This window comes from Rhamphochromis sp. 'chilingali' (genome assembly GCF_963969265.1).
Source record: "Rhamphochromis sp. 'chilingali' genome assembly, chromosome: 9".
In the NCBI taxonomy this organism is placed as follows: domain Eukaryota; kingdom Metazoa; phylum Chordata; class Actinopteri; order Cichliformes; family Cichlidae; genus Rhamphochromis; species Rhamphochromis sp. 'chilingali'.
Window position 1 is genome coordinate 40,341,070 of NC_137936.1, and position 22,908 is coordinate 40,363,977.

At 48.9% G+C, this 22,908-nt stretch overlaps 1 protein-coding gene across 5 annotated transcripts in view; it reads right to left on the reverse strand.

Annotated features, from left to right (window-relative positions):
- pik3c2b (phosphatidylinositol-4-phosphate 3-kinase, catalytic subunit type 2 beta) overlaps positions 1-22,908 on the reverse strand; it is a 44,188-nt gene that overhangs the window by 15,369 nt on the left and 5,911 nt on the right. For all 5 annotated transcript variants that reach the window (XR_013972740.1, XM_080891121.1, XM_080891120.1 and 2 more), the window contains exons 3-19: positions 22,398-22,498; positions 22,135-22,295; positions 21,606-21,726; positions 18,338-18,449; positions 18,152-18,231; positions 17,989-18,052; positions 17,648-17,794; positions 17,531-17,564; positions 15,252-15,447; positions 14,537-14,659; positions 14,082-14,249; positions 12,399-12,513; positions 11,995-12,137; positions 9,365-9,553; positions 9,091-9,184; positions 8,924-9,018; positions 8,662-8,842 (exon numbers count right to left, since the gene is read on the reverse strand). Coding sequence is in view for 4 of the 5 variants with exons in the window: in XM_080891121.1 (XP_080747247.1) it covers positions 8,662-8,842; positions 8,924-9,018; positions 9,091-9,184; positions 9,365-9,553; positions 11,995-12,137; positions 12,399-12,513; positions 14,082-14,249; positions 14,537-14,659; positions 15,252-15,447; positions 17,531-17,564; positions 17,648-17,794; positions 17,989-18,052; positions 18,152-18,231; positions 18,338-18,449; positions 21,606-21,726; positions 22,135-22,295; positions 22,398-22,498 (2,124 nt within the window). In the remaining variant the exon portion in view is untranslated. The remainder of the gene's footprint in view (positions 1-8,661; positions 8,843-8,923; positions 9,019-9,090; positions 9,185-9,364; positions 9,554-11,994; positions 12,138-12,398; positions 12,514-14,081; positions 14,250-14,536; positions 14,660-15,251; positions 15,448-17,530; positions 17,565-17,647; positions 17,795-17,988; positions 18,053-18,151; positions 18,232-18,337; positions 18,450-21,605; positions 21,727-22,134; positions 22,296-22,397; positions 22,499-22,908) is intronic.

Sequence of the window (22,908 nt, forward strand, 5' to 3'; positions counted from 1 at the left end):
CAGGCAGAGAACTGAAGTTCGACCAGGTACCAAAGCTGTACAAATAATGTAAATATGACGGTGTATCACGAAAGACTGATATCAAACTGATACGTTTACGTTACTCGTTCTTCAAGTGAATCAGCAAATGGTGAAATGAAAAGCCGAACAACAACAATGCTGTTTCTGAGAGTCTCAGCTTACATGTGTGTTTATTTTATATTTTCAGTTGTTTCCCTCCACGGCTAAATAAATCTGTTTCAGTAATGCACTGATATACAAGAATGGACATAAGGAGCTTCTTTCAAAGGAAAAACTCTGGTAGATGTTATTTTATATATTATGCTTTGTATGTTGTTCAGTATATTTCTATGCAAAACAAGAGGAACTTCTATACACAGCAGGATATTCACAGTTGAAACCAGATATTTACACTTTATGGAAAACACAAGAACATTTTTTACTGTACAACATCATTTTAGAGTAAACTTGTTTTGTTTTGGATAAATAAATATTTAAAATCTTTTGAATTAGCTAAATGTCAGAATAAAGAGAGACAGAGCTTCTATTTTTATCACTTTCATCAAATGCAGGAGAGCAAAACACAGAGCCTGTTTCTGTGACATGGGAACATCAAGAGATGTCAACAAAACACCAGGAACAGAGCTGTGGAGCTCCATAAGTGTGGCTCAGTTTGAATACAATTTGGTGCCATTTGCAATTAAGAAACACAGACAGTTTCTCTCTTTACTCTTAAAGTTAACAAATGTGTTTTTATATTTATCTAAAAAATAAACATTTAGTCTGATTTGATGTTACAATTAAAAAAGTGTTTTTATCTGAAGAGTAAATATCTGGTTTCAACTGTATATCTGATGATTGTCAGAGCAGAGAGGGAGAGAGAGGAACAGATAGAGAGAGAGGAACAGAGAGGGGGAGAGAGGAACAGAGAGAGAGAGAGGAACAGAGAGGGGGAGAGAGGAACAGAGAGAGAGAGGAACAGAGAGGGGGAGGAACAGAGAGGGGGAGAGAGGAACAGAGAGAGAGAGGAACAGAGAGGGGGAGAGAGGAACAGAGAGGGAGAGGAACAGAGAGGGGGAGAGAGGAACAGAGAGAGAGAGGAACAGAGAGGGGGAGAGAGGAACAGATAGAGAGAGAGGAACAGAGAGGGGGAGAGAGGAACAGAGAGAGAGAGGAACAGAGAGGGGGAGAGAGGAACAGAGAGGGAGAGGTACAGAGAGGGGGAGAGAGGAACAGAGAGGGGGAGAGAGGAACAGAGAGGGGGAGAGAGGAACAGAGAGGGGGAGAGAGGAACAGAGAGAGAGAGAGGAACAGAGAGAGAGAGGAACAGAGAGGGGGAGAGAGGAACAGAGAGGGGGAGAGACTAACAGAGAGAGAGAGGAACAGAGAGGGGGAGAGAGGAACAGAGAGAGAGAGAGGAACAGAGAGAGAGAGGAACAGAGAGGGGGAGAGAGGAACAGAGAGAGAGAGGAACAGAGAGGGGGAGAGACTAACAGAGAGAGAGAGGAACAGAGAGGGGGAGAGAGGAACAGAGAGGGGGAGAGAGGAACAGAGAGAGAGAGGAACAGAGAGGGGGAGAGAGGAACAGAGAGAGAGAGGAACAGAGAGGGGGAGAGACTAACAGAGAGAGAGAGGAACAGAGAGAGAGAGGAACAGAGAGGGAGAGAGAGGAACAGATAGAGAGAGAGGAACAGAGAGGGGGAGAGAGGAACAGAGAGAGAGAGGAACAGAGAGGGGGAGAGAGGAACAGAGAGGGAGAGAGAGAGGAACAGAGAGGGGGAGAGAGAGGAACAGAGAGGGGGAGAGAGGAACAGAGAGGGAGAGGAACAGAGAGGGGGAGAGAGGAACAGAGAGAGAGAGAGGAACAGAGAGGGGGAGAGAGGAACAGAGAGAGAGAGGAACAGAGAGGGGGAGAGAGGAACAGAGAGGGGGAGAGAGGAACAGAGAGAGAGAGAGGAACAGAGAGAGAGAGAGGAACAGAGAGGGGGAGAGAGGAACAGAGAGAGAGAGAGGAACAGAGAGGGGGAGAGAGGAACAGAGAGGGGGAGAGAGGAACAGAGAGGGGGAGAGAGGAACAGAGAGAGAGAGAGGAACAGAGAGGGAGAGGAACAGAGAGGGGGAGAGAGGAACAGAGAGGGAGAGGAACAGAGAGGGGGAGAGAGGAACAGAGAGAGAGAGGAACAGAGAGAGAGAGAGAGGAACAGAGAGGGGGAGAGAGGAACAGAGAGAGAGAGAGGAACAGAGAGAGGGAGAGAGGGAGAGAGAGGGGGAGAGAGGAACAGAGAGAGAGAGAGGAACAGAGAGAGAGAGGAACAGAGAGAGAGAGAGGAACAGAGAGGGGGAGAGAGGAACAGAGAGAGAGAGGAACAGAGAGGGAGAGGAACAGAGAGGGGGAGAGAGGAACAGAGAGAGAGAGGAACAGAGAGGGGGAGAGAGAAACAGAGAGAGAGAGGAACAGAGAGGGGGAGAGAGGAACAGAGAGAGGGAGAGAGGAACAGAGAGAGAGAGGAACAGAGAGGGGGAGAGAGGAACAGAGAGAGAGAGGAACAGAGAGGGGGAGAGAGGAACAGAGAGAGAGAGGAACAGAAAGAGAGAGAGAGGAACAGAGAGAGAGAGAGGAACAGAGAGGGGGAGAGAGGAACAGAGAGGGAGAGGAACAGAGAGGGGGAGAGAGGAACAGAGAGGGAGAGGAACAGAGAGGGGGAGAGAGGAACAGAGAGAGAGAGGAACAGAAAGAGAGAGAGGAACAGAGAGAGGGAGAGAGGGAGAGAGAGAGAGAGGGGAACAGAGAGAGGGAGAGAGGGAGAGAGAGGGGGAGAGAGGAACAGAGAGGGAGAGGAACAGAGAGGGGGAGAGAGAGGAACAGAGAGAGAGAGAGAGGAACAGAGAGGGGGAGAGAGGAACAGAGAGAGAGGGGAACAGAGAGGGGGAGAGAGGAACAGAGAGAGAGAGGAACAGAGAGGGGGAGAGAGGAACAGAGAGAGAGAGGAACAGAGAGGGGGAGAGAGGAACAGAGAGAGAGAGGAACAGAGAGGGAGAGGAACAGAGAGGGGGAGAGAGGAACAGAGAGGGAGAGGAACAGAGAGGGGGAGAGAGGAACAGAGAGAGAGAGGAACAGAGAGAGAGAGAGAGGAACAGAGAGGGGGAGAGAGGAACAGAGAGAGAGAGAGGAACAGAGAGAGGGAGAGAGGGAGAGAGAGGGGGAGAGAGGAACAGAGAGGGAGAGGAACAGAGAGAGAGAGAGAGGAACAGAGAGGGGGAGAGAGGAACAGAGAGAGAGGGGAACAGAGAGAGAGAGGAACAGAGAGAGAGAGAGGAACAGAGAGGGGGAGAGAGGAACAGAGAGGGAGAGGAACAGAGAGAGAGAGGAACAGAGAGGGGGAGAGAGGAACAGAGAGGGAGAGGAACAGAGAGAGAGAGGAACAGAGAGAGAGAGGAACAGAGAGGGGGAGAGAGGAACAGAGAGGGAGAGGAACAGAGAGAGAGAGGAACAGAGAGGGGGAGAGAGGAACAGAGAGGGAGAGAGGAACAGAGAGGGGGAGAGAGGAACAGAGAGAGAGAGGAACAGAAAGAGAGAGAGAGGAACAGAGAGAGAGAGAGGAACAGAGAGAGGGAGAGAGGGAGAGAGAGGGGGAGAGGAACAGAGAGAGAGAGGAACAGAGAGGGGAGAGAGGAACAGAGAGAGAGAGGAACAGAGAGGGGGAGAGAGGAACAGAGAGGGGGAGAGAGGAACAGAGAGAGAGAGGAACAGAGAGGGGGAGAGAGGAACAGAGAGAGAGAGGAACAGAGAGAGAGAGAGGAACAGAGAGGGGGAGAGAGGAACAGAGAGAGAGAGGAACAGAGAGAGAGAGGAACAGAGAGGGGGAGAGAGGAACAGAGAGGGAGAGGAACAGAGAGAGAGAGGAACAGAGAGGGGGAGAGAGGAACAGAGAGGGAGAGGAACAGAGAGGGGGAGAGAGGAACAGAGAGAGAGAGGAACAGAAAGAGAGAGAGAGGAACAGAGAGAGAGAGAGGAACAGAGAGAGGGAGAGAGGGAGAGAGAGGGGGAGAGGAACAGAGAGAGAGAGGAACAGAGAGGGGGAGAGAGGAACAGAGAGAGAGAGGAACAGAGAGGGGGAGAGAGGAACAGAGAGGGGGAGAGAGGAACAGAGAGGGGGAGAGAGGAACAGAGAGGGGGAGAGAGGAACAGAGAGGGAGAGGAACAGAGAGGGGGAGAGAGGAACAGAGAGAGAGAGAGGAACAGAGAGGGGGAGAGAGGAACAGAGAGGGGGAGAGAGGAACAGAGAGGGGGAGAGAGGAACAGAGAGGGAGAGGAACAGAGAGGGGGAGAGAGGAACAGAGAGGGAGAGGAACAGAGAGGGGGAGAGAGGAACAGAGAGGGAGAGGAACAGAGAGGGGGAGAGAGGAACAGAGAGGGAGAGGAACAGAGAGGGGGAGAGAGGAACAGAGAGAGAGAGGAACAGAGAGGGAGAGGAACAGAGAGGGGGAGAGAGGAACAGAGAGAGAGAGGAACAGAGAGAGAGAGGAACAGAGAGGGGGAGAGAGGAACAGAGAGAGAGAGGAACAGAGAGGGGGAGAGAGGAACAGAGAGAGAGAGGAACAGAAAGAGAGAGAGAGGAACAGAGAGAGAGAGGAACAGGGAGAGAGGGAGAGAGAGGGGGAGAGAGGAACAGAGAGGGAGAGGAACAGAGAGGGGGAGAGAGGAACAGAGAGAGAGAGGAACAGAGAGGGGGAGAGAGGAACAGAGAGAGAGAGGAACAGAGAGGGGGAGAGAGGAACAGAGAGAGACAGAGAGAGGAACAGAGAGGGGGAGAGAGGAACAGAGAGAGAGAGGAACAGAGAGAGAGAGGAACAGAGAGAGAGAGGAACAGAGAGGGGGAGAGAGGAACAGAGAGAGAGAGGAACAGAAAGAGAGAGAGAGGAACAGAGAGAGAGAGAGGAACAGAGAGAGGGAGAGAGGGAGAGAGAGAGAGAGAGGAACAGAGAGAGAGAGAGGAACAGAGAGAGAGAGGAACAGAGAGGGGGAGAGAGGAACAGAGAGGGGGAGAGAGGAACAGAGAGAGAGAGGAACAGAGAGGGGAGAGAGGAACAGAGAGAGAGAGGAACAGAGAGAGAGAGGAACAGAGAGAGAGAGAGGAACAGAGAGGGGGAGAGAGGAACAGAGAGGGGGAGAGAGGAACAGAGAGAGAGAGGAACAGAGAGGGGGAGAGAGGAACACAGAGAGAGAGAGGAACAGAGAGGGGGAGAGAGGAACAGAGAGAGAGAGGAACAGAGAGAGAGAGGAACAGAGAGGGGGAGAGAGGAACAGAGAGAGAGAGGAACAGAAAGAGAGAGAGAGGAACAGAGAGAGAGAGAGGAACAGGGAGAGAGGGAGAGAGAGGGGGAGAGAGGAACAGAGAGGGAGAGGAACAGAGAGGGGGAGAGAGGAACAGAGAGAGAGAGGAACAGAGAGGGGGAGAGAGGAACAGAGAGAGACAGAGAGAGGAACAGAGAGGGAGAGGAACAGAGAGGGGGAGAGAGGAACAGAGAGAGAGAGGAACAGAGAGAGAGAGGAACAGAGAGGGAGAGGAACAGAGAGGGGGAGAGAGGAACAGAGAGAGAGAGGAACAGAGAGAGAGAGGAACAGAGAGGGGGAGAGAGGAACAGAGAGAGAGAGGAACAGAAAGAGAGAGAGAGGAACAGAGAGAGGGAGAGAGGGAGAGAGAGAGAGAGAGGAACAGAGAGAGAGAGAGGAACAGAGAGAGAGAGGAACAGAGAGAGAGAGGAACAGAGAGGGGGAGAGAGGAACAGAGAGGGGGAGAGAGGAACAGAGAGAGAGAGGAACAGAGAGGGGGAGAGAGGAACAGAGAGAGAGAGGAACAGAGAGAGAGAGGAACAGAGAGAGAGAGAGGAACAGAGAGGGGGAGAGAGGAACAGAGAGGGGGAGAGAGGAACACAGAGAGAGAGAGGAACAGAGAGGGGGAGAGAGGAACAGAGAGAGAGAGGAACAGAGAGGGGGAGAGAGGAGCAGAGAGAGAGAGGAACAGAGAGGGAGAGAGGAACAGAGAGGGGGAGAGAGGAACAGAGAGGGGGAGAGAGGAACAGAGAGGGGGAGAGAGAGGAACAGAGCGAGAGAGGAACAGAGAGAGAGAGGAACAGAGAGGGGGAGAGAGGAACAGAGAGAGAGAGGAACAGAGAGGGGGAGAGAGGAACAGATAGAGAGAGGAACAGAGAGGGGGAGAGAGAGGAACAGAGCGAGAGAGGAACAGAGAGAGAGAGAGGAACAGAGCGAGAGAGGAACAGAGAGAGAGAGAGGAACAGAGCGAGAGAGGAACAGAGAGAGAGAGAGAGAGGAACAGAGAGAGAGAGAGAGAGAGAGGAACAGAGAGAGAGAGAGAGAGAGAGAGAGAGGAACAGAGAGGGGGAGAGAGGAACAGAGAGAGAGAGAGAGAGAGAGAGAGGAACAGAGAGAGAGAGGAACAGAGAGGGAGAGAGGAACAGAGAGGGGGAGAGAGAGGAACAGAGCGAGAGAGGAACAGAGAGAGAGAGGAACAGAGAGGGGGAGAGAGGAACAGAGAGAGAGAGAGAGAGAGAGAGAGAGAGAGAGAGGAACAGAGAGGGGGAGAGAGGAACAGAGAGAGAGAGAGAGAGAGAGAGGAACAGAGAGGGGGAGAGAGGAACAGAGAGAGAGGAACAGAGAGGGGGAGAGAGGAACAGATAGAGAGAGGAACAGAGAGGGGGAGAGAGAGGAACAGAGCGAGAGAGGAACAGAGAGAGAGAGAGGAACAGAGCGAGAGAGGAACAGAGAGGGGGAGAGAGAGGAACAGAGAGAGAGAGAGAGAGAGAGAGAGAGAGAGAGAGAGGAACAGAGAGGGGGAGAGAGGAACAGAGAGAGAGAGAGAGAGAGAGAGGAACAGAGAGAGAGAGGAACAGAGAGGGGGAGAGAGGAACAGAGAGAGAGAGAGAGAGAGAGGAACAGAGAGAGAGAGGAACAGAGAGAGAGAGAGAGGAACAGAGAGAGAGAGAGAGGAACAGAGAGAGAGAGAGAGGAACAGAGAGAGGGAGAGAGAGAGAGAAACAGGGAGAGAGAGAGAGAGAGAACGAGGACAGAACAGAGAGAGAGAGAAGGTGAGACACACATGTTAGTTTAATGGTTGTTTGCCAAAAGTATCACCGTATCACAGGTCCTCATGCATCTCGTACCTAGTGTTTCTTTTTAGGTTTGTTATTTTTCAAATTCTATATTTATTAAGTTTTGCAGCGTGTTTACACAACGAGGATAAATAATTATATAAACTTTTCTCAATCTAAATAGTGTACTTTGGTACAATTAAAAAAAATAAGTGTAGTGCAGGTCTATGATGATTTTCAGTGCTGCTATCATCTAGTGCTGATTGTGGTTCTGTCTTGGTTAAGTCCTCAGTAGTCCTGATTTTGAACTGTTGTAGTCCTGTTTTAATTCAGGATCAGTTCTGGGTCTGGTTGAATTGGGGTTTAGTCCTCGTGTCTTGATACAGCCCCGACTTTGTTCTGCTTAATTAAAAAACTAGTTTAAGGTGTCCTGCATATATATATATATATATATATATATATATATATATATATATATATATATATATATATATATATATATATATATATATATTTTTTATATATATATTTTTTTCCCTATATGAAGTCATTCTTTTTTGAACAAAACTCAAAACAGAGCCAATTAATCTTTCAGTCATTTCTAACACCCCCCCAAAAAAAAAATAAATAAAATAAAATAAAAATCCCACATGCATACTCCCTTTAGGGCTAAGCCCCGGGTGTTTCAAATGTCTGGCTCCACCTATGGTTTCAATCATTTCTCCAGCGAGTTTGATAGCAAAATAATAATCCTAATTTTAAAATAGCGTGTGTAACGTACACGTACTGGAAAATTATTTACTAGCACTCACCTATCATGCTGGAGAGCGCAAACTCCGCCATTGTTGTTTTCCATCAAACACCCATTAAAACAGCGACCTACAGGTATGTTAGCGCACTCATCCCCGACTGTCCGAGGGAGGGGCGGGGTCACACGGTGAAACAGACGCAAGGCAGCCAGGCGGGGAAATTTTGCTTTCACATTTTGCGACTCATTTTATTTCTCTATCTGATCAGAAAACGATTCAATCAGTTATTTGTGGTGAATGAAACACAGCTACACTTTCAAGCACTTTTAAGCACCACATCTGAAATTCAAGCACTTTTCAAACCTTGAAAAGACAACATTAAAATTCAAGCATTTTCAAGGATTTCAAGCACCCGTACGAACCCTGTAGTCTGTGCTGCCCCCTGCTGGACTATCTGCACTCTACATGAACTCTTTGTTGATGACCTCAAACGCTGATGTCATAAGTAATGGCGGCTCAGCAGGTGTTACACAGTCAGAGGAGACCTGGTATCCACTGTGAATGAGGGAGCAGCTTAAAAGCCTTATTTTTTAAAATAATCAAATCATTTCAAGACTGGAGCGATGGTTCAGTTTTACAGGTGTGTTACAGGTGAACGAACACGCCTCACCGGACGTTTGCTTTCTGCCCTTTGACACAAACTGAGCAGAGGACAGCAGGACCCCCCAACACGACAGCATGAATCTTGATCTTAGTTTTGATCCGGTGAACGAGTCATCTGGACCGTCGGCGGCGTCATTACCTGTCTGCTGGACGGCGTCGCCTCTCGAACTTTGTGAGCCACCCTGGCGAGGATGGAGACGAGCCAGCACTGCCGGTCAAACTCCTCCCGGAGGCCCCGACCAACGCAGCACAGCAGCGCAGCGAGGAGGTGCTGATAGCGAGCACTGAACTGACTGTCCTGGAGGTTATCCTTCAGCAGCCTGACGCACACACAGACAGACATGAGCAGCTGAGCTCAGAGACGCTAGATGTGACTGAAGTGGACTCGGGGGCGGACTCACCAGAACAGGTAGTGAGCGACGCGAATGTCCCCGATGGCTCGCCGCAGGAGGAAACGAACCAGAGAGCTGTCCAGGTAACACTCGTACTTCAGAGCCTGAGACACAGAGAGAGGTTACAGACATCAACGCCCACTGCTCTGCCCAGCTGCTGCACTTCCACCTCTTACCTGTACCAGCTGAGGCAGGAAATCCAGCAGCTCCGGGTCGGAGATGGAATCCATCCACTGGACCGCCGTCCTCCTCAGCTCCTGATCTGGGAACCTGAAGCACACGCGATGATGTCACACTCAGCTGGTGAGAACTTTTTCATTATTGTTATCATCACACCTGAAGAACAGAGCTGCCCGTGTTCTACATCAACGAGGCGATAACAAACCATCACCACCACGACCTGTTTCAGACATTATTGCCAGCAGAGACAGAAACGAGCAGAGAACGTACGAGGCATGGAGGAGGCCCAGGGCGTCCAGGTGACCCAGGCAGGCCCACTGTCTCAGCAGGGTGTAGATTTCTGGCAGACACGCCCACTCCCAGCAGGGGGCGCTGGCCAGAACCAGAGGCAGCGCGGCGCTCTCAGCCTGACAGAAGGCCTTCTTCTCCCACAGCAGACGCTTGTCCTCCACCGTCAACCTGCAGACACAGCTGCAGTCTCACCACACCTCAGCGCCACTATGGCCCGCCCCTCAGAACTTAATGCTTATGGACTAATCCCAGTCAGAACATGGCTGTATCCCAATTCAGGGTCTGCAGCCTTACCGGTCCATAAGGGCCGCATACTCAAAGACCACTGAGGCCGGAAGTGAGAGGCTTGTGAAATGGGACGGTCTAGCCTCCGTCGCGCTGCCCAGGTTGCCTAGCAACCATGATACTAACTGCGAGAAACGTTTCATACAGCTTTGTGTGACAGAAATGAAGGAGAAATAGATTTTAAGTTAATTTTGTTTAAGACATCACTTTGATTAGCTGAGTATCTGAGGCTGAGGCCACAGTAAAAACATGGTTGTTGGGCTTCATTCCTGTGCTGAACAGTCGTTTAAGATTAGCTAGTAAATAACAATGAGCTGATGTTGTTCATGCGACTAAAGTCATCTCACTGTGGTGATGTAAATATAATATGGCCAATATTATAGTATTGTCAGATTATTAGTTATTACAGCAGAGCTTGAACTCTGGGTCAAAGATTCAAGTTGCAGTTATTTATATTTCCTATCACCTTAAATCTTCACTCAAAGACGAGTATCTGTGACAGTGTATATATAGATGTGTTATATATGAGTCAAATATTGTTCGTTTAATATGTTGGCATCACTAAATTTGTCTCAATGTTTACATATATGTGTAAAAAGCAAATGTACGAGCTGTGATAACTGTGTCTGATAGAATGAAGAGTAGACTGATATATGAAATATTCCTTTATTGGGTGAGAAAATCAGACCATGTCATAACTGCTGTAAGTCACACAGAATAGATATCAGAGCCTTAAACAGGCTGACGTCTGCTAAATGGGTCAAACTGGGCAGAAAGTCTACAAACACATAACATCCTTATAGAATATGATGTAACACTATAGATCAACTTAGCTCAGAATATATAAAGCATATAAACAGTTACAGCAATATGATGCAACAAACACAGCAGCTACTGATCCAAAATACTCAAAGCTTCATAGAACTGAAACCAACATTTATTTTAGCTCCATTCTGCTGCTGATACAGACTTTAGGTTTCTGAACATTAAACTTGTTGCTGCCTTTCATAGTGTGTAACATGAAGGCCCTGAGTACTCTGAGTACTTTCTCCCACACTGGAAACACTGGGAGGATCACATTATGTGAACATTACCTAATAAGACTGATTCAGCACAGACAGGTATGTTAAACTTTCCTAGCAGTCCTTCACAAACAGGGAACAGTCTGTCTATTCTCTCCATCTGTCAGCTGCTGCTGGCTCTTCCTCCTCCTCTTCCTCACACACTGCTGAGTTTGTCCTGGTGGATCATCAGGGGTGCAAAGCCTCACAGATGATGTGCAGCAGTGGCTCCCTCAGTCTGTCCTCACTCTGGACACTTGCAGTCGTCACACATGGAAATCAAATGTGTGATAAGCTGCAGGATTCAGACACAAGTGTGACTTATAAACACATGTTCATACTTTTATTACACAATCAGAGAGAAAGAAACAGAGAGAGAGTGCAGGACAGACAGACAGGTGACAGTCTCAGGTGTACACACTGCTACACAACAGCACAGAGAAGCAGGATTTAGTGTTTGTGTTATTACGAGTGTAAACAAGAAGAGTTCCAGATGGTGCAGTGGACACATGTGTGACTGCTGTGATTAAAGCATCTTTCTTTCAGCTTAACGAGTGAACCGTCAGCTCGTTCAAACACACGTTAAAGTCCGTTTGGCTCGACACCACCGAACAGAGGCAGCAATATAACACAGCTCACATTAACAGTGCAGTGGATCCTGCTTGTGCCGTGATGTTCAGGACTGCAAACCGAGCAGCATCACTGACTTTCAGCTTGTTGTGTTTGTGGATATATGACTGACTTTAATTATCCACAAAATCATCACATTCTCTGTCAGATTAAGCTCAGCTATTGAACGGCGTATATTTAAAGGCTTTAAAACAAGTTAGTACAAATGTCACTAATGTCACATAACTTTGCCGACATGTGGCCAACAGTAATGTTTTAATGTTCTTCATTATTAAACATTTGCACATAAATAAGTGACGTCATATTCAGTACTTACTTTTAAAAGTTTGCTCTTCGGCCGCTCCGCTTCAGCTGTCCGCTGTTTTTTTCGACAAAATCATCCACACCCACTGCCGCACTATGAAGTCTGGGATATGTTGGGCCATGAAGGCTACACCGACCCATCCTTCAAATCCGGAGAAATTAAGGACGCATTTGAGGGCCGCATTTCGAGCAGCCTTTGAATTGGGACAGCCTTTGTTGCGTCGCTGTGATGTAATCGTCCTTAAAATGCAGCCTTATAGGCTGCAAACCCTGAATTGGGATACAGCCCTTGAGAGAGTGTGTGTGTGTGTGTGAGTGTGTGTGTCTGACCAGAAGAAGGCCTTCTTGTGCAGGACGTCCTGCAGCTGTATCTGGCTGATGGTGTCCAGTCTGGAGAAGTTGTATTGAGGGCAGAAGTCTGCAGGAGGCGGCGTGCTGAAGCGCACCTCGAAGGATGATGTGGGGAAGTCCACCTGAGAGGAAGCAAGGACACACACATGCTAGTCTCTTGGCCTCAGATACCTGCAGGTCTGACCTCAGCTGAACTGAGTGTATAAATAAAGAAAGGGGCACACCTGCATCCAGTACACAGGTAAGTAGACACGTTTCATCACCCATCCTGGTGACTGGTAACAATGAAAACGTCGCCTGAACAGCTAATGAAACTGCTCAAAATGCTACAGGTTTGTGATGTCACAGACTATTCAGGTGCTAGCAGCTGTGGCAGCGCTCACCTGTAGGATGACGCTGTCCGGCTGGCTGAAGTTGGGCGAACTTGTTCGGGCGTTTCCGCTCCTCCCCGGGGTTGAAGGCCACAGACCCAGCAACTTCCTGCCACACGTCAGCACGCTACACACACACACACACACACACACACACACACACACACTCTAAAGATGATGATGATGATGAAGAACCTGTTTCCATTCTCTTTCCACTTTACTTTCAGGTAAATGTGAGGAAGCGAGCTGCTCCTGGGAGGAAATGACATCACAAAGCCTGTGTAGGAAGCTGCAGGACTGAAGGAAACATTTGTTTGTTCAGCTGTGAGCATGAAATGAAAAGGAAAAAAAAAAAAAAAAAAAAAAAAAAAATCAGGATGGACACACCACAGGGGAAAGCGTAGCTTTCATTTTGTCCTTTATATCAAACATCCTTGAAAGAGTAGTTGTCAAACAGCTAACAGATCATCTGCAGAGGTTTATTTGAAGAGTTTCAGTCAGGTTTCAGAGCTCAGCACAGCACAGAAACAGCTTTAGTGAAGGTTACAAATGATCTTCTTATGGCCTCTGACAGTGGACTCATCTCTGTGCTTGTCCTGCTAGACCTCAGTGCAGCGTTCGATACTGTTGACCATAATATCCTATTAGAGTGATTAGAACATGCTGTAGGTATTACAGGTACTGCACTGCAGTGGTTTGTATCATATCTATCTAATAGACTCCAGTTTGTGCATGTAAATGGAGAGTCCTCTTCACACACTGAGGTTAATTATGGAGTTCCACAGGGTTCAGTGCTAGGACCAATTCTGTTTACATTATACATGCTTCCCTTAGGCAGCATCATTAGAAGACATAGCATACATTTACACTGCTATGCAGATGACACCCAGCTCTATCTGTCCATGAAGCCAGATAACACACACCAATGAGTTAAACTGCAGGAATGTCTTAAAGACATAAAGACCTGGATGGCCGCTAACTTTCTGCTTCTTAATTCAGATCAAACTGAGGTTATTGTACTCGGCCCTGAAAAGCTTAGAAATATGGTATCTAAGCAGACTCTTACTCTGGATGGCATTACCTTGGCCTCCAGTAACGCTGTGAGGAACCTTGGAGTCATGTTTGACCAGGACATGCTCACCAGCGGCTGAATGCAGCCCCTCCCCTCGTCAGCGGCTCAGCGCAGCCCCTCCCCTCGTCAGCGGCTCAGCGCAGCCCCTCCCCTCACCAGTGGCTCAACACAGAGCCACCCTGAGGTCTTTTTGAAGGATTTCAACAATACTGAGTACTACAGCGTTACACAACCGTTAACCTGGGCGGAGCCTTTAACTCTGAGCATGTTATTGTACCTGCTCTGTGTTCTACCCTACACTCTTACATTACTGTAACCCTCACTCTCTGAGTGACCCGATAGAAACATTTCACACGTTATAGATCAGCATGTCATTCACTACAGTGTAAACACCGCCCATCACTTTGTGGCGCAGCACCAGCACCGACCTCAGATAAATGGACCACATGCTGCGTTACTTTTAATGCTATCAGAATGGTATCGTAGTATTTTCCTGGGTATCACATCAAACATAAAGCCTGAATACGGCTGAATAACATCCGACAGTACTTATTCAGTTTCTTCTTCATCCGCCTGTTTGAGGTTTGCGTGGATGGATGGTGTCTGAGTGTCATGTGACTCACTGTCTGAAGTTGAAGAGCGGCATGGTGACCCAGCCCAGCGCCTCGATGCTGCGCCGCTGCTTCCCCTTCTCCTCAGCTCCTCCGGGGGGCGGCAGAGGGCTGGCGTACAGCACCACTGTTAGCTGAGACTCTCGGGGCAGCTGATTGATCTGCACGGGGAAACACACCCTGCAGGGGATATGGCGAGGGGGCGGGGGCTTAGCGTTTTTCTCAAGAAACAAACAGATTAAAGTTTATTCATTCAAAATCAAAGACATCGTGCACACAAACACACACACTTGCAGAACAGGAAATTCTTACTTTTAGCATCTTATTAAACTCAGGTAAGGTGTGTGCAGGTGTGTCTGATGCTTCTGTCTGCTGGAATAGTTTCAGTGATGCAGTGACTCTGCTGTGCCGTCAGGTGTGCGTGCGTGTGATGTCACGGCTCTGACAGGTAAGGGTCAGGTACGTACCTCTGGTCCCAGACCACCAGGTGGAACAGGTATTTGCTGACCGACTGCTTGCTGGTGTGCTGCGGCGCACAAAGCTCCGCCCCTCCGTGAGTCAGAGAGCAGGACAGGAAGAAGCATTCATAACTGCGACCAATGACAGCAGGACAGGCGAGTTACTTGTGCAGCACATATTCACACCTGTCCCCAATCACAGAACCACCTGAGTTTCTTTATTCTTCTTCATTTCTGATGTTTTCATAGAAGTGTGATTTAGTCAACACGCCTCCAACTCAAGCTGTGCGTGTCTGTGTGCGTCTGCGCGTTTGTGCGCGTCTGCACGTACCTGCATGTGATTGAGGCTCAATTATCAACGACAATGAGAGAAGAAGAAAGGAAGCACGAAGCGCTCAGCTTCTCCCACCTGCAGGTGGCGCTGCACTCACAGGAGACCCCCCCAGCACCTCCTTCACGAGCAGATAAATCTATCCCAGAATCCTCAGAGAGCACCACCATGCCCAAAAAAAAACCTGGAGGTTATGCACGTAACTCGGATCCCCTGAGGTGCAGCATGAGTCCGGAGGCACTCCTTTTGTTTGCCGTTAGTTCACCTTTGGTGTGTGTGTGTTGTTTGGTTGTGAGCACCACTGAGTCGGCACTGTGCAACTCCTAAACCTGCAGCACTGACACAGGACGCCCCCCCTTCAGCCTGTGGGCGGGTACCTTTTGAGCTCCTTACCTGGCAGCCCACGTGATGGGGATGCGGTGGGCGGCGTAGATGTTGAAGGAGAGGACGTTGGTGATGAGGCCAGCCTCTTGGATGGGCGCCGTGCAGCAGTGGCTCTGCGGCGTCGTGTGGAAGTTGGCATTAAATGTGCTGCAGTACAGCTCCACTAGATCCAAGATGGCCGCCGTCAGCTTCTCCACCACTTTCTCTGTGAGGCGACAAAGAAGCCAGCGAACCATTAGAGCGTCAGAGGAAGACAAACCGGGATCGTCACTTATTAAACAGAATCAGTTCAAAGAAGTCACTCTGGTAGTGTCGTGACTGTGGGGGCGGAGTTACAGCTCTACCCCTACAACCAGCTCCGCCCCGAGGCACACCCAGGAGAGGTCAGGTGTCTAGCTGGAACACCTCAGAGAGCTGGGGAAGATGCCTGGGACGGGAAGGCCCGCGTGACCCCAACAAAAATGTAAAAAAATTAAATGTATTAAAGAAATGAATTAAATGCAATGAAGTGACATAAAAATGCGAATTATTTATCCATACGTTTAAAGAGAGCAGGCCTTTGCAACAGAAAACCGTGCTGGATTTGTGGTCTGCAGCGCAGGTAGTTTGGGTGAAGCTGGACTTTTCTCAGACGTTTTGTTTAAAGGGGACATGAAACATAAATTTACAGCATGGAGTCTGTCCCGGGCCTTTTGTCTCATTTTGATAACGTTCACTTCGACTAAGTTGTGTCTTCGTTGTGTGTAACACTCCTCCACATCCCAGGCTCTGTGGATAGCGCTTCCTGGTAGCTTCAGGAAGGTGTTTTTCCAAACTGTTCTGACGATCTTTGCCGGTCGATTTGGGTTCCTCTCAGCTAATGAACCACCTTCACGGCATTTCGCATCTCCCCCCGTAGAGGTGGTTCCCTGGAATCTCCGCCCTTCCCACCCGTCCCCGGTCTTGATTAGGTTTCCTCGTACTCACACCTGATTGCTGGTTAGCAGCTCCCTCGTGGGTTCTTCTCCTCCCTGGACTTGGCGTTTTATTCTCGACTGAACCTTGATTCTGGTGAGTTAAGCCCTTTTTCAGAACTCATCGCTTCGGTCATTTTTGCAAATCTCTGTGGCTAACTGGTCATGGCGGAGGTCTTGCATCCATTTTTAAATGGTAAATGGTAATGGCCTGTATTTATATAGCGCTTCACTAGTCCCTAAGGACCCCAAAGCGCTTTACATATCCAGTCATCCCCACATTCACACACTGGTGTGAAATTTAAAGCCACTGATATGTATGGTAGTTCTGAGTTATCACTACTTTGATGGATCTGTATTCTCCTGTGCTGTGTGCACTTGTTTATTGTTCTCCCCAGTTTAACAAATGGTTTTATTCTAGACTTGTTATCTGGGGTCAAGTTCTTGGGGATTTTAACATCCATGTTTGCTGCCCCACAAAACTCGTGTGATTTATCAGACATCATCTCTAATAACAGCCACAGACCCGAGTCGTATTTCACCATTGATTCAGTTATTAACCCGTCACACAGTTTCCAGAGTCTCCAGCTATCTGAAAACCGTTGCTGCTGTCAGGACTCGCATGCCTCCAGCTTACGATCCTCCTGTTCCCCTGTGTTCAATCACTTTGAGCCCGTTTCTCTGGGCGCTCTGGCTGAAGTAGTTTCCCGTCTTAAGCCCTCCGTGTCTCACCTCGACATTATCCGCACTCGCCTTTTCAAAGAACTCGTTGACACTCTTGCACCAAGCGTGCCATCCATTATTAACACCTCCCTTCTAACAGGAACAGCTCCAGCTGATTTCAAACATGCCACAGTGCAGCCAGTTCTCAAAAAAGACTCATCTGTAACTCCCTTTGGTGTCCAAAGTCCTGGAGGAAATGGTCTTCCTTCAGCTCCAGGCTTTTCGGACCTCTGCAACACTCGACAGCTTTAAAACCTGCCTGAAGGCACATCTTTAACTTTTAGTTTCTTTGTTTCTGTCATGTCTTTGAAGTGTTTTGTCAGTTTGTCCAGGACTTGACGCTGAGCCCTGCTCTCAGACACTGACACAGGTGTAACTCCGTCAGGCTGGATTTAAGAAACAAGAGCTTCAAGTTTAAAAAACAAGTTCGGCGCCATTTTCTGTCAGTACGGAGATGTGACGTCACCAGATTGGTTGGTTGGGGCCAACAGACTCACATTAGTCACTACATTACCCTCCAAAGCTTGGTGCCCCCCCAGTGCATCCTCTTAGTGTTCCCGAGGCTGCTTTTACAGCGTTTCACAGCAGTCAGAGCTTCCTGTTAGTACGTACCTCTGTTCTCCCTGACAGCCAGCACTGATGCATCCTGGGAGGACAGATGAGAGTAACCCGTCAGTGAACAAACTCACACCCTCACCTGCTCTGAGCCTCACTGAAGCACACGTTTACCTTCAGGACTTTGGGCTGCAGGCGACAAGGGCACGCTGGGAGCTGGTTAAGGGCCGAGGTCACGTCGGGCGTCTCCACGGCAGCCAACGAGCTGCAGAGCGCCTTCACGGATTGGACGAGGCGCTCCACATGCAGAGGCAGCTCCACCTTCACAGACGACAGGACAGAGGAGGAGGCTCAGCGAGCAGCTCAGAGTCTGACTTTATGTTTTCATGAAATCTCTGATAGTCCGGATTCAGTTTAAGCTCCGCCCCTTCACATTCATGAACTCAAACCTCATCAACGTGAACACAAGACGGAGCGCAGCGCCACACATCAGTGTGTGTGTGTGTGTGTGTCACCTCTGACAGCAGGAAGGACTCGGCCTCGTTGTGAAATGTGTCGAGCAGCAGGGTCAGAGCCTCCCTGATCGACAGACAGATGTTATCAGTAAATCGGTGATTGATTGATCAGCTGTTGGAGGAAATCAGAGTGCCTCTGCGAGCTGCGAGCTCCGCCCCTCACCTGGTGACTGTCTGTTTGATTGGACGCTCCTGCAGCAGGATGCTGTGGTTCATGGTGGATGCCGTCTCATCGTCATCTTTCTGTAAAAACAAAGACTCAAATCATGCAGTGGCGTGACGACGATGGGTGACCGGGTCACACCCTGGTTTATATGCTGTGTGTGTGAGTGAGTGTGTTTACGTGTACCGTGCGGGCCAGCTCGATGCTGATGGACGATCTCTTGACGAGGCACAGCCGGACATCCCAGTCGAACTTCAGACACTGCTGAACGAACTCGAGCCCACCCAGAGTCTGCGCGCTGAGACGCACAGAAAGACACACACAGTCAGACACACACAGGGCACAATACTGCTTCCTCTAAGAACCCCTCCACAATAAAAGCAGCTGGAAAAATCCACTCACTAAGTGGATTTCTGAAGCTTCGCAGACTTTAGACCCAGCCGGTTTAACAGGTGAGGTGACTGGCTCTCATCGTATCTGAGGGAGTTTAACACCTGCAGCGTTTAGTCTGTTTAAATCAAGCTCTGGTTCGATCCCCCTCGGTGCGGTGCAGGCATGAACACAGTAACCACACTCGGCTGCAGAGCAAAACGAGCGGTTCACTCATGGTGCGAACGTGACCCGACCTGAACCAACTACCAGGAACACGTCACAAGCTGGAGCTAAAAGAGGTCCCGTAGCCACGTGTTTTTGTATTCTCACCCTGCACAGGTCTGTACAATAATTGGATAATTGGAGGTGAGCTTCCCTCCCTCCAAAACATCTACAGGAAGCGGTGCCTGAGGAAAGCGGGGAGGATCATCAAGGACTCCAGTCACCCCAGCCATAAACTGTTCAGACTGCTTCCATCAGGAAGGAGGTTCTGCAGCATCCGGTCCCGTACCAGCAGACTGAGAGACAGCTTCTTCCACCAGGCCATCAGACTGCTGAACACGTCATAGACACCTCAGCTTCACTACTGGAACTTTAACATTATGCACTCCATACTGTACAGTAACGCCACTGTTTTGCACATATTCAACTCTGTATATTTTATATATTTTATTATTATTTTTTTTTTTTTTTACTATTTAATTTGTAAAAATGTGTATACACACACACACACACACACACACACACACACACACACACACACACACGTAGGAAAATATTTAGTATACACATCCAGAAATGCATACACTATTATATATTGTACATATATTTATTAGTTTCAGGTTGGCCATTCTTGTATTTTGCTCGTTTGTGTTGTTGTGTTTGCACATCTCTGTTGCTTGTGGGGCTCGCACACAAGAATTTCACTCGCATGTGCTGTGCCAGTGTGCCTGCACATGTGATGTGACAATAAAAGTGATTTGATTTGATTACAGGCTAGCAGCAAGTCGGGAAACAACCCAACTTCTCAGGTTTCTCCCACACACCTTGTTCCTGTGTTTACTTGTGCTGGTCCCGTCCCCAGACACACCTGGCCAATGAGCGGACTGAACACTGATGTGGTTTGCTTGAAGTTCACTTGGATTTTTCTCTGTGTGACAACAAACCAAACCACAGGAAGAAGGTGTGAAAACGCCCCAGAGGGTCGAAGTTTCAGCCCTCGGGCCATCGCTGGGTCACCTGTGCATGCTCCATGATATACCATTCTATGCAGACGACACACAGCTGTACTCACTGCTGCTCGACGGGTGTTAATGGTGCATGTCCCAAACTGAACAGACGAGACAGAAATATTTGCTCGAACATATCTCTGATCTCAGGTCTGAAAAATCACATCGACAAACGTATTCATATCTGAAACTGGGCCATATCATACCGTTCACAGTGTAATGTTGGGCAACGATAAGAAAATGAAATATCGCGATAGAATATGGGTAAAATGCGCATGCGCAGTGCCTTTGTTTTCATACGCACATGGTGGACAAATCATGGCGGTGACGCAGAACGAGAAGAGCGAGAGCGGATCGTTGAATGAAACTGATGAACCAGAACTGGTTTGTAAAAATGCTGCAGCTTCACTGGTGTGGAACTGGTTTAGCTTTCGACTCTCAGACACACAACAAAGCACTATTTTTGGTAGCGCATGCTAGCGGGCCGCCGTTATTACCGTGTTGTTTGGAAAATACGGCGCACTTAAAATCAATCCATTTCTCTGAAAGTCGACAGAGCCCCTTATAATCCCGTGTGCCTTATGTATGAACTCTGGTTGTGTTTACTGACCTGGAAACGATTTTATGTGCACGGCGCTCGAAAATCTGTCAAATGTTTCAGTACGACTTTGCTGAGCTACGAAGTCGCACCGCTTGATGGATTGTCGGAGCGTTACGGCTACCGTAGGCGGGGCCTCGCGGAGTGATACGTGCTGTGCTTCAGCATAATGTTACCGTACTGTGTGTGTTTAACCTCTTTTAAAGTGTTGTGGATGTTATACATGGTTATGCTGAGGATGTGTCGGCCAGTTTCCACTGAAATGCCTTTTGGTTAAACTGTCAGCGAGGAATTTGCATTTGCACTGTTAAATGTTTATATAACTTTAATGCAGATAAAAAACAGCTGCTTGTTGAAGTGGAAATACATTGATGGTTTTTTGCACTAATAAAGTTGAGTAGTTGTAAAGTATTTTGTCTCGTGTCAATTATATCGTCAGTTATATCGTTATCGCAAATCTTCAAGTGTATATCGTGATAAATATTTTTGGCCATATCGCCCTGCTCTATGTGGAACTGTCCGTACAGCACACTCCAGATCAGCAGCAGCAGAGCTTCATGCACATATGAGCACGTCACGCCAGTACTGAACGCACTTCATTGGCTCAGATTACAAAGCTCTCACTGTTAAGAACCCAGCACACCTCTCAGGTAATCAGCTGCACATCTTAAACTGTCCCACAATCATATCTCAGTCTGCTGACCTGAGGTCAGTTACAGCACTGCAGCCTTAGTCCTTATAAACCAACACACGTCTGTGTGAAGCATGTTGAGTGTACTGAAACATGACGAACGGGCTGTCTCAAAGACTTCAGGACACGTGACGCCGTAAAGACACCGACAGCCAGCAGAGCGCCAGGCGGACCGACAGCTGTTCACAAGTGATAAACACTCATTGTTCCACCACAGGAAGTCCAGCCAGGCTCCGCCAGGATATCACTCTCTCTCACACACACACACACACACACACACACACACACACACACACACACACACACACAGGGGATTTGTACAGGCAAACAGACACACCGCCTAAAACAGCAAGGACGTCGTTGGTGTGTGAACCCAGAGCTGGAGCACTGTGCGTGCGTGCGTGCGTGTGGTCATTACTGCTGCTGGTGTAACAGCAACCACAGCTCTGCTCTCTGTTATTATGTCTGAACCACAGACCACAGATCAGCTGGAAGAGGACGCTCCCCTACAGAGATGCTGAGTTCAGGCACGGCTCGGAGACCCCGAGGTTCTGAGGTTCTTACTTGTGGAGGAACTCGTCATGTCCGCAGACCTTCAGCAGGTAGTCGTCCACGTTCACATGGTCGAGGTCGTCCTGAGCGTAGCACAGAGTCTGGTAGATGAGCAGGTCCACGGTGGACGAACCTCGGACACACACACACGCTGCAGTATTATAAACAGGTGAAGTATAACTCTACACACGCACGCACAGCTGGATGCCATCAGCAGGTCCTTTCAGGGTAAAATAACATCACAGCGTAATTTAGCGTTTCTTGGACATAAAACTGACTTTAAGAGGACAAACTGACTGAATTCCTTTAAACTGCACTGGCAGACTTTTGAAGGGTCAGTGCTGTTCTGTTTGCTCTCCTGACCTTTAACCCCTGAGCTGACCTGACTGACCCTCCGGGGAAATAATGGCGTGTCCCAGATGAATTTTAAAAAGCAAGATGGCAGCCAGCGCGCCGGTCGCGTTTGGGTATTGCATATTCATACGAAGCTAACGTTTTCAGTCAGACATTTCTATCCTCACGGAAAAACCAGACGTCTTACTGTCACAGGTAAAGGTGAGCGGCTCTCTGAAGTGCTCACTGATGACCGTCACCTTCACACTGACCCCCAGGCCCTGATGGAGCTCTTCGTGGCCGACGGAGGGCGACCACACAAAGCCGGCGTTCTTTGAGCGGTCACAGCACGGGTACGCCGAGCGCAGCCTGAGGGCAAAGACAGGTGAGAGGGCAGCAGGTGGAGACGCCTGCAAGGGAGAGACAGAGGATTGTGACTGAATGTGATCGTCACGGCAACAGGCTACTCACACATCCAGCGTGTGGCAGAACGCTGCCACCTCCTCGTCACGCTCCTCCGACACCTGGAAGAGCTCGTACCCGAAACCGTTCATCCTAGTGCCCAGCGACACCTGCAGGACACGCAAAGACAGCCAATCAGAGACTCTCACACACACAGTTCAGAGTGTGTGTGTGTGTGTGTGTGTGTGTGTGTGTGTGTGGGGTCGACATTAAAGCGTGGCGGGGATTGTTTTACGTTTCATTTAAACATTGAAAAAACGTCTGAGGCAGGAAATGAAATTGAGGCTGCAGAAAAAGAAGAAGGAGGAAGAGGAGGAGGAGGAAGAATGTGGTGATGAGTTCGTGTTTTGAGGGAAATAAAAATGCTGAAACTGAAGCGTCAGTCTGAGCACGTCCAAGCGCGGCGAAGGAAGCGTGTCAGGACGCCGCCTGCCAATCTGGTTTCAAGTTACAGCTGGTGGAACTGGTCTGACTGGGTTCCATGCGAAGGGCTGGGAATCAAACCGCAGCACTTCTCCAG